The sequence below is a fragment of the Nelumbo nucifera genome, chromosome 1, assembly GCF_055504915.1.
Source record: "Nelumbo nucifera cultivar China Antique chromosome 1, China Antique-T2T, whole genome shotgun sequence".
NCBI classification, from domain to species: Eukaryota; Viridiplantae; Streptophyta; class Magnoliopsida; order Proteales; family Nelumbonaceae; genus Nelumbo; species Nelumbo nucifera.
The window spans coordinates 98851887-98862094 of record NC_142649.1 but is presented as its reverse complement, the minus strand read 5'-3'; the positions used below and the strand labels follow the sequence as shown (position 1 = coordinate 98862094).

The 10208-nt window shown below is 38.9% G+C and overlaps 1 protein-coding gene across 1 annotated transcript; it reads left to right on the top strand.

Moving 5' to 3' along the window:
* The first annotated feature begins 213 nt into the window (after window positions 1–213).
* BHLH093 (beta HLH protein 93) lies at window positions 214–2554 on the top strand. The gene is made up of 4 exons (XM_010277200.3): window positions 214–1282; window positions 1578–1745; window positions 1842–2009; window positions 2190–2554. Exons 1-4 carry the CDS (start codon window positions 680–682, stop codon window positions 2274–2276), a joined length of 1026 nt encoding a protein of 341 aa, XP_010275502.1. The 5' UTR covers window positions 214–679; the 3' UTR covers window positions 2277–2554.
* The last annotated feature ends 7654 nt before the right edge of the window (window positions 2555–10208 follow it).

Genomic DNA, 10208 nt, shown 5'->3' with positions numbered 1-10208 from the left:
GAAACAACAAAACAAGCCACCCACCCATTTGAAATTGTGAGCTAAGCCAAGGTGAGAAGCATGGAGAATGGGACCCAACTCAGCACTTCTCCATGTCCAAGACGGAAGAGAGAGAGAGAGATGGGGTGGGGGTGTTTTGAGTTCTGTTCATCGCTAATTAATATTTCAGAGGTTGTATATACAAAGAACCTGACAGGGTCTACGATGCTAACTCCATCCTTTTCGGTTCAGACAGATGTGTGGGTCAAAGTTCTCAGAGGATGGGAATTAAATATTAAGTCTGTTGGATTGCAGATTTCGGTGAAAAAGACACGAAATCACCTTAGAGAGAGACTGAGGGCAAGAGCAAGAGATGGAGAGAGAGAGACAAGAAAACAAGAGGGGGAGAAAGAGAGAGAGAGTAGAAGAAAAAGCAGATTCCGTTTCAATTTTAGGGTCTAGGTGCTAATGCATATAACATACCATATTACAAACTATAATCAATTTGTTTATGAGCGACGCTCGTCTTATTATATGTGTTTATATATATTCCTTCAACTTGGTGCAACTTCAGTTTATCAAGGTTTCTTCCTGGATTAGCATCCCTGTGAGGTTCCTTTTTTTTATGTTGAGTGAGCGACTGAGTAATAACAGCACCTTGTGTTAGTAGAGAGAGAAAGAGAACAGAGAGCAGAGAGAGATGGAAGTTAACGAACATGGTTTCTTAGAGGAGCTATTAGCTTTTAGAAGAGAGACATGGGAGACTTTCCCTGCTACAGGAGGTATGAGTGAGTTGTTCACTAATGGGTGGAGCTTTGACTGTTTTGATGAGAACCCAGGTCTGGTCGTCGGACCAAATTCTTCCTTCGGAGGACTCGCGGCCGCCGTATCTACTTCTGCCGTGCCTGGTTTCAATGGTCCCTTCAATGAAACCTACTGCCCCTATGCAGATGGATTATGGGTACCAGAGATGGAAGATTCATCATCATACAAGAAACAACACGATACCCCATCGTTCCCGTCTCAAGAAGACTATCCCTCCTCGCTCATGGAGGATGAAGAACACGGTCTGCTCGGCGATGAGCTTCGCAATTTGGAGGAGAGGCCGACTACCTGTAAGATGGAGCCCGTCCAAGCTCCCGAAATCCCAGTTTTCAACATGGGCATGTGCTTAGAGAGGAAGAACCGATCAAAGAAAGTGGAGGGTCAGCCATCCAAGAATCTAATGGCCGAGAGAAGGAGAAGGAAGCGATTGAACGACCGCCTTTCGATGCTCCGATCAGTGGTTCCTAAGATAAGCAAGGTTTATATCATCACTCAATCTCGTTTCTTCGATCGATTTCTTTTCTCAGTTTTCTTCTTTTTATCACAATATAGTTTAGGTTTTTCTTTTCTCGGTCCACATCGATCGAACCACTTCTCACTGTCTTCTGGTTGGTGGTTGGAATTTTATGCCTCAAACCGGTGGTTTTGGCCAAAATGCTTTCATCCGCTCAGTTTTTTGTTTTTCTTCTTGGTAATGAAGTTTTTTATTCCTCATCAGTCAAGATATAGAAGTTGTGGTTCTGACCACCTAAGTGGGTATTTACGATTACCAGATGGACAGAACGTCTATACTTGGAGACACCATAGATTACATGAAAGAGCTGCTGGAGAGAATCAAGAATTTGCAAGATGAGATTGATGTGGATTCAGATCAGTTGAACCTGATGAGCATCTTCAAGGAGCTAAAACCAAATGAAATCCTGGTTAGAAACTCACCTAAGGTATGGTTCTCTATGAACTCATGAGATCCTTGGAAGAAACAACCCAACAACCCAGTTTTACTAGCGAATTACTGAATCGGGATTTTCCTTTTGCAGTTTGATGTGGAGAGAAGGAACATGGACACCCGGATCGAGATTTGCTGTGCAGGAAAGCCGGGATTATTGCTATCGACAGTAACTACACTGGAGGCACTGGGCCTTGAGATCCAGCAGTGTGTCATAAGCTGTTTCAATGATTTTGCAATGCAAGCTTCTTGCTCGGAGGTACAGTTTAATCAACCCAGCACTAGCAGTTCCTTTGCTTTCTTGTCGTCATCTCTTAGATACCATAGTGGCAGCTCTATCAGAATTTTCCTTTGTGTTTGTTTTTCGTTCTTTCATTGTTGCCATTAATGATCATCAATTCATGTTTCCTCCCATATGATCGATCTTTCATGGTCTTAGGAAATGGAGCAGAGAACAGTAATAAGTTCCGAAGACATAAAGCAAGCATTATTCAGAAATGCAGGCTATGGAGGGCGGTGTCTGTAGAAATAAAGGGAGCAAGTGAGGAAGAAACAAAATGATCGTTGAAAATGGTCATTCCAAGAAGACTGAAGCCAGAAGGGCTGGAAGGGAATCGACAAATCTCTGTATTTTTTATTTTAATTGAGAGATGGTGTTTGTAGTAATTCTTTTTCTTTCCAATAAGTAGTTGCTACTCATCAGAAACCATCTCATCACGCCCTATTTTATGGTTTTTATTTTAATATTCTGGTTCAATTGGAGACCTTATTATTAATGTAATGAATATATTGCTTGGTTCCTCCATATACCAACTATAGAAAGTCTTTTAGTTTAATTTTGTTCTAATGGCATCGGAATGTTTTGAAATTCTGTGGGACACATTTATCAGATGAACAATGCCTTGTAAAAGCCTAACCTAGGAAAGCAGTGCTTACCCTACCTCAGCTCAGTCCTCTCATCTCTAACCAACCCACTAAACTTTGTCGAGAGAGAGAGAGAGAGAGAGAGAGCAAGTGCTAACAATAGGCTGAATGTGTCACCATGAAAGCAAATTAAGTTGTTTCTAGCTGGATTTCTACATGTTTGTTTTGAGGAGCATAGAGTTTCATGATTTATGGCATCAATTAAGAAACTTGTACACGGACTTTGTTAACAGAGATGGGCAGCAATGATTTCTAGCTTGTTTGCATATATACCACGTCAATAAACGGAATTATTTCTTTTTCGATTTTGAATAGCCTTTGAACCAAACTGTCATAATCTAATTAAATGGGTTGATTTCAGGTTGTTTGTGAAGAAATAGAAATGAATATATTCCTTTGGAAATATCCCTGAGGTTATGTTTGGTTTGATAGCAATAATAAGAGAGAAACAGATAGTTGAGGGAAGTTCTTAACAAATTTTGTGAAATTCCTAATTAAACAACTTCCTCAACCTTCCATTTCTATCTTATTTTCTATCAAAGGAAACACAGCCTAAATGACCTCAGATGGTGGCCTTCCTCTAATATAATATGGCCTTCAAACAACTACAACTAAATCATTTTGGTACGGCAATCTCAAAGAGATTATTAATCTTCAAATTTAAAATTACTAAATTCTTTTAATGCTAAACCATTGAAACCTTTTCAAGGTTCAAAATTATCACATTTATGATTTTCACTTAACATTCTAATAGAATGCAATATATGATTAAAATACTAATCTTCTATTTTCAGTACTTACTGATATTCACCAAGCCAGGATAAACGATCGAGAATGCCATTACTCCTCATATAGCAGGTAAGTCACTGAAATTTTGAGTGAGGCATTTTAACTTTGAAATCTTTTTTTAGCATTCTATGATTTCAGAGCATATTTCATCATTAATCAAAACCCACCTTTACTCCATCAGTTCACCTCATACCAAGGGATTAGTAGACATGGCAATAGGCTGAGTGGAATGGGCGAGCAAGGCAAGTTTTCTGAAAACATTAAATACTTCTTAGTTGTTTACAACTAAGCAAAATGAAGGTCTGTAAATATCAACGACAAACTTTAGGAGGTAGGCCTGTGAAATGAAGATCATCTGCTAAATTATAACTAGATCAAATAGCTAGGTTCTTACAACAAAATATGCAGATAATAACTATATATGCAAGGTCAAAGCATGTATACTAATTAGTAGAGTTGTTTTAATGAAAAGAAGATTTTTAGGCTCAATTAAGTCTAACGAAAATCAGTTTTACCAGTTGATTTTGTCAGAGAAACGTAAGTTCCGAATCTCATTCCCATCCCGGAACAATTAGTTGCTGACAGTCCTCTTTGCTATTAGCTAGGTTGGAAATGGAGGGAGTTCACGAGTTGCAAGCACTTTTCGAAACTTAGGTACCCATAATCTTGAATGATACTCTTGTCGAATAAGGTGGCAGAGTTGGCCTTAAAAAGCTGCCTCCCTGCCTACAGAGATCTTAGCTTGGAACTATCAAAAGCTTGGCCAGCCACTGGTAGTCTGGCTAACTCGTATTATTTGTCCGAAAGGGAAAATCTGATATCTTCTTTTTTCTTTTCAAAAAATAAGTAAGACGAGAATTATAGAATTATTTACCACTTATGAATAACGAAAATCCCCCAACTATGACTACTTTTGGATAACCTAAGAGAAAACCCTAGCCCCATTATTTAAAAAATCATCAAAATAGTCCCTTGGTCAAATGAAATCCTATTGTGAATTTTTTTCCACGTGTCTGATCAATATAAATCAATATTCTTGGCTCTCCCCCATAAGGGCATGAAGCTAGTCTCATAAATACGGCAAGCCTCATGGAATATCCAATCTGCTATTTCTTTAGTCAGTCAAGCTGTCGGGACTTCAATGAGATTCTCCAGCCTGTGACAAATGGAATGGTCTAACTGATCTCAAACAGCTGAAAAACTAGGTGGGTTGTGCCTGTATTTGGTCATTGATATGGAGTAAAATACTCAGAGAAACAATCCCTAGAAGGACACAACACCCATAAGGAGAGGCTGTAATATGGGCAATGCTGATGGCTTACTTAGAATGCATAATTATTTTATCAGAGCTCAGCCTTTATTGGAGCCAAAGGCCATAGATAGTCCACCAAATATATGCAGAAGACAGCCTCTGCCAAGAACAAGATGGATCACTCAGCTTGCAAGCGATGTGGGTCTGTGACGTCTAATACACGGGTAGATTGGGCCGTCCAGTTGGTAACCCTTCAAGCTTGTAAAGAAACAACCAAATGTACATTGCAAGAGACCATCCAAGAAGCAGGAATAAAATTTTGTGTTGGAATTTGGTGAGGTGGACAAAAGGATCCAACAAAGAGAACACATCTATCACTGAAAGCATGGCCTGACAAGGGGTTTGATTAGAGAAGAGAGGTCACTTTAGATGGAATAAACTAGGTGAAGTTTGTTGCCACCTGGGAATGGTCCCAATACAGGAAGCTTGATTGCCTGATTGGTGAGGAGAAATCACCTCGATGGGAATTTTTATCAACCGTGTCTAGCCTGTAAGAAAAGTCAACAGAGGTCTACGTTAATGCTCTCTCTTTCTCTCTCTGATTGATCAATAGGAGTTCAAATCATGGATTCCTTTTCTTGAGCACGATTTTAATTTATTGCCCAGAAAAAAAAACACAAGACCGATCACTGGTTCTGGGGCCGTCCATTCTTTTTGTTTAGCTATGTATACAACATTACATTACAGCTTTTCTCTTATTTTCTTAGGGTTTAATTAAGAAAAAACAATTTCCATTTCAGACAAAAGTTTTTAGAATCCAGAAAATCTTGTAATGGGCCCGACGCCTCCCAGCGTATTTTTCATGCCAAGAAAACGCATCTGGGTTCCTTCTTTTTCTAGAGAAAATCTGACAACTTTCTCTCAATTCCTCACATATTCTTATGCAACTTAATGGAGTAAGGTAAAAATTGACCCATGTAAAAAAAAAAAAAAAGGGTTTGCTGGAAGGAGTAGGCTCAAATCATATCGCAGTTCCCCTAAACTCACTGTCGATGACAACGGGCTAATCATGTAGATGCCTTTTCAAGAAGAAGCTTTTCTAATTCCTTAGCTCAGATAAAACTCATATAAAGGTCCCATTCCAGAAATATGACCAGCACTCTTTTATCAACTTTTTCTTCTGATCCTCCAGGCAATATAGAGCCAACAGGCGACAGCTAACGTAAAGCTTTCTCCAAACCCATCTGAATATGATTCCAACTCCTTGTTTCAAGCTCATACGGACGCTTGAAAGTTGAAACAACGTAGCCACATTTCATTTTATATGCTTGGGTGGAGCTTTACTTACAGGCTTGTTCATGATTATTTCAACTCCGGAGGAAATTTTACGAGCAAATTAATTTGGACCCACCATATGACGGGCATCCACGATTGCTTCGCCCTGCTGCAACGCCCTGGGCTTAGTCATGCATGCTTACAGAGAGAGAGAGAGAGAAAGAGAGAGAGAGTAGCAAAGAGATTTTTCTTTCTTTTGTGGACCCCCGGGTTGGCTTTATCCAAGCTTCTTTGGCTTTAACTCTGTAGCTGCAATGATGCATACGTCGTGATGGTGGTCTGTTTTGGATGATATCTTCAACCTTTTGACCCAAGATGGAAAGCGAGGCTCATTAGACGGAGCGGAGCGGCGGGGCTAGGTTCTAGTAAGCAGCGTCAAACAGGTTGTGGTTGAACTAGAATGTTCATACTTTAGAAAGAATGAAAGAAAGCTATGAGATGATTACTTGAGTTGACTCTATGCACTGCTTCCATGGTTACGAAAGCTCAGTTTCTTTTCTTTATTTTTTTATTTTAAATATCAAACTGATTCAGGAATCTGCTCAATCATCATCAGTGAGAGATAGGTTCTAAAGATTTGTGTGGTAGAGTAGAGGTAAGGTTGCATAGACAAGGAGAGGATAAACGACATATATCTGGGAAGAAGAGGAGTTCACGTGTGGCAAGCAAGCTCCTAAGGGAACTTGAGTTGGCACCCAAATCAGGAATGATACTTGAAGCAAACCCAACTCTTGTCCCATAAGGCGGTAGAGGTGTCGTTTAAAAGCTGCTGCCCCTCGTCGCCATGTCTATGTTTTTAAGCTTGAAAAGGATTGGCTACCGCATTGATATATATATGATCTTAGCCCTACATACTTCCATCCGACAGAGCTATACTGGTTTCTTTTTCACAAGTGAGACAAGTCCTCGGAAGATAAAACATCACTATTTACTGTTTATTTGATAACGAAAATACGCATACTAGGACATAGTCTCAGCTGGGTTGTTCATAGATCATCCTTCTTGACTGTGTTCAGATTTATGACATTTCCCTTTATTTGTTGCCTCAAGCCTCCCTATGAACGTAGCAAGCTAGGCTCTTAAACATTCTTATATGGAAGTTTATCACTTCATCTTTCCATCTTCTGCATAAGTCAAACTCCGCCGCTCTCATGGCGTGTTGGGGAACTACACTGAGATTAATTCTCCAGCCTGATATCAGAAGAGGGGTTTCCCATTGGAAAAAAAGAAAGAAAGAAATCTTAGAACTAACGCCGATGGTTATTCTTCAACTGACCTGAAAACTGAATGTTCAAAAACAGAATTTAATGGTCTTATCAACCAGAAATGCCTAGCAATGACAAGGGGAGGTTGGCTAGGTCAAAATCTAATCTAATGTAGACTGGAAATTTATGCTCCAGATCGAGTCATACGTCATGGCACACGCAGTTTCTTCCTTAAACCCTAGTCCACCAGAGCCAGGCATTCTGCGAGAACTGAAGACTTTGCCAATGTCACGATCGTTCACCACTTGCAATTGATGCGGCTGCCCATTGGTATTAACCAGTGCACAAGCATTGAACTCCAATTGATTCAGAAAATCCCATTGGTAAGGGACAATCTGGGGTGTAGGTGTATAATTAATCTTTAGAGTTCCACCAGATGGGGAAAAAAAAAGAAAACCCTAGGAGGAATATCCTGTTAAAGACTGTTATTCAAAAGATGGTCCCAGGAAACGGTTTGATCGGTGAAGAATAGTAATTCTAATTAGAGGAATTAGGTGAAATTTGTTGTCTCTCAGAGTATGGTCCAGGAAGAAGGTTTGATTCATGGGAGAAGCCATTTTAAAAGATTTGGAATTTCAAGTCCGTGAAGAAGAAAAAGTCAAAGACATTTATATAAATTGAAAGAATCAAAGCCCAGATTTCCTCCATTTATTTGTTGAATATATATATCATGGAAGAGAGAATAAAACTGAGTGGCTCAGATCAAGGGTGTAAAATGTGTAGTTTACAGGTTTGTATACCAAGGAATATCTCGCTTGAGGCTGTTTTTGTCTCAAGTAAACCTAAAATCCTAAAAGCCTGTCACCCCATGCTTTTGAATGATGTCCTAATGGGTGGATGCAAGCCAAATCGAGCCGAATAACGGACTATTTGAGTTCAACTTGGTAGAAAAACATGTAACTCGAGTTCGAGTTCGAACTCTATTCAAACTAGAAACATTAGCTCGAATTTGGCTTAACTCGAAAGCTCGTAAGGTGTAGCTCTCCCAAGTTTCATATAAAAAATAAGAAATTGTACATATAAAAAGATTATATATATTATACATAAAAATAATTGTCTTATTATATATAAAAATCATTTATTATTTATACATATAAAAACTTAGAAAAATATTATATATAATATAAATTCAATTAGGTTCACAAACCTCACAAGCTAAGTTTAATTGGGCTCAAACTAGGCTCGAAGTTTGCTTTAGGCACAAAACTGAGTGAAGCTTTTCATAAGTTGAGCTTAAATAGTTTGTGGAAAGCTCGGTTCTTGTCCACCCCTATGCCCATTTGGGAGTGCTTCCACACAATGGCTTTTGGCATTACATGAGCTGACAAACCCAAAAAACCATGAAGCCGTTTTTGGTAGAAATTGGAATGTTAAAAATAGGCTTGTAGAAGTCGCAAAATCAACTTTCCTATGAAGTACGTTGGGTATCTTCTTCAAAGTGGCTCAATCAATGCAGTTCAACCAATGCAAAAGTCCTCCCTAATGGGGTCTAAATTTTTATTCTCTAATACATCTCTTCATGTGAAAGCTTATTATGCTTGAAGCATGGACAAGCATATACCCACCCTTACCTTGTGCTGAAATTTTTTAATTATAATGAACGCGTGATAGAACACTTGGTCAAACAAGCTCTAATATCATCTCAAGGAACCATTCAATTTAAAAGTTTAAACTGTTACGTGAGGTCCCTGAATATGCTTTTATTCCAACAATTTGCATTAAGGTAGAAATGGAATTTCTATTGCCAATACCACTCCAACATCTGTAAGTTAAGAGATCTTGTTGTTTGGTTCTAGAGACAGTGCAGCTGAATTAATCTATAAACCCATGAAATTGGAGAGACCAACTCTGCCAATAAGATGGATTTCAAAATCATTGTTGACATGGGGGGGGGGGAGGTATTTATGTTAGTCTTTTGAATTTTGTAATTCTGGATCCAATTCAGCCTTCCAAAATCCAAATAGACAAACACAACCCAACAATTTGCATCTTCAACCAATCACATTAAAAGTCTGCTTACTTTTCATTAATTTACGTTTCACAATCCCTACCACCACTAATCCATTAACCCCACTAATTGAGTCAAGCTTATACTTCCCCCTCCCTGTCCCTTTCGGGGGTCAATGGTGCATCACAAGTACTAAAACATATTTCACTACATGTTAGGAAATGTATGTTTAAGCTTCATTGTTATCACCACAAGCAGTTGTAATAGTGATAATTAGGAGGAAATACCCAAGGTGGTTTTGTTGAGCCAGTGTTTAGATTGGAGAAGTTTATGAGAAAACGATTTCACTTGCTATACTACTTAATCCAATCACTACACTTCTTCAAAATGAAGCTAAGATATTTTAAATAATTAGAAAGTGAATATAAAGGCTTTAGCTTTTTAGTTGAAGAATTCTTTAATCATATTAGAGCTTGTTTGACCAAATGTCCACTACAACAAAATCAGTTTATAGTGATGGATTTCTTAGCGGCACTAAGAAAGACGTCGCTATATATCCCTTTTTAAGCGGCGAGTGATGTAATCCGCTGCTGTAGGTGCGGTTGCATATTTGCTGCTATAGAACACTCAAACTAAAAACATGAAAAATTGAATAGCCCCACTAAATCTTCTCTCCCACGCAAACAAAGTCTCCACCTTCTTTCGTCTTCCCCAAAACCTCACCAGCGAAAACCTCCTCTATTCTCTTTGCCCATTCCAAGTTTTCAACCTCTGTTCATCATCTACCGCCTCTCCTTCCTTCGGCACCTGAGAAGAAACAACTGAAACTCCGGTGAGGTAAGTCACCAATTTCTCTCTCCCCCTTTCATCTTATTATCCTCTCATGCTCTCTCACAATTTTTCTTTTTGTTTGTTCCCTATTTCACTACAGCAGACCAGATGAAA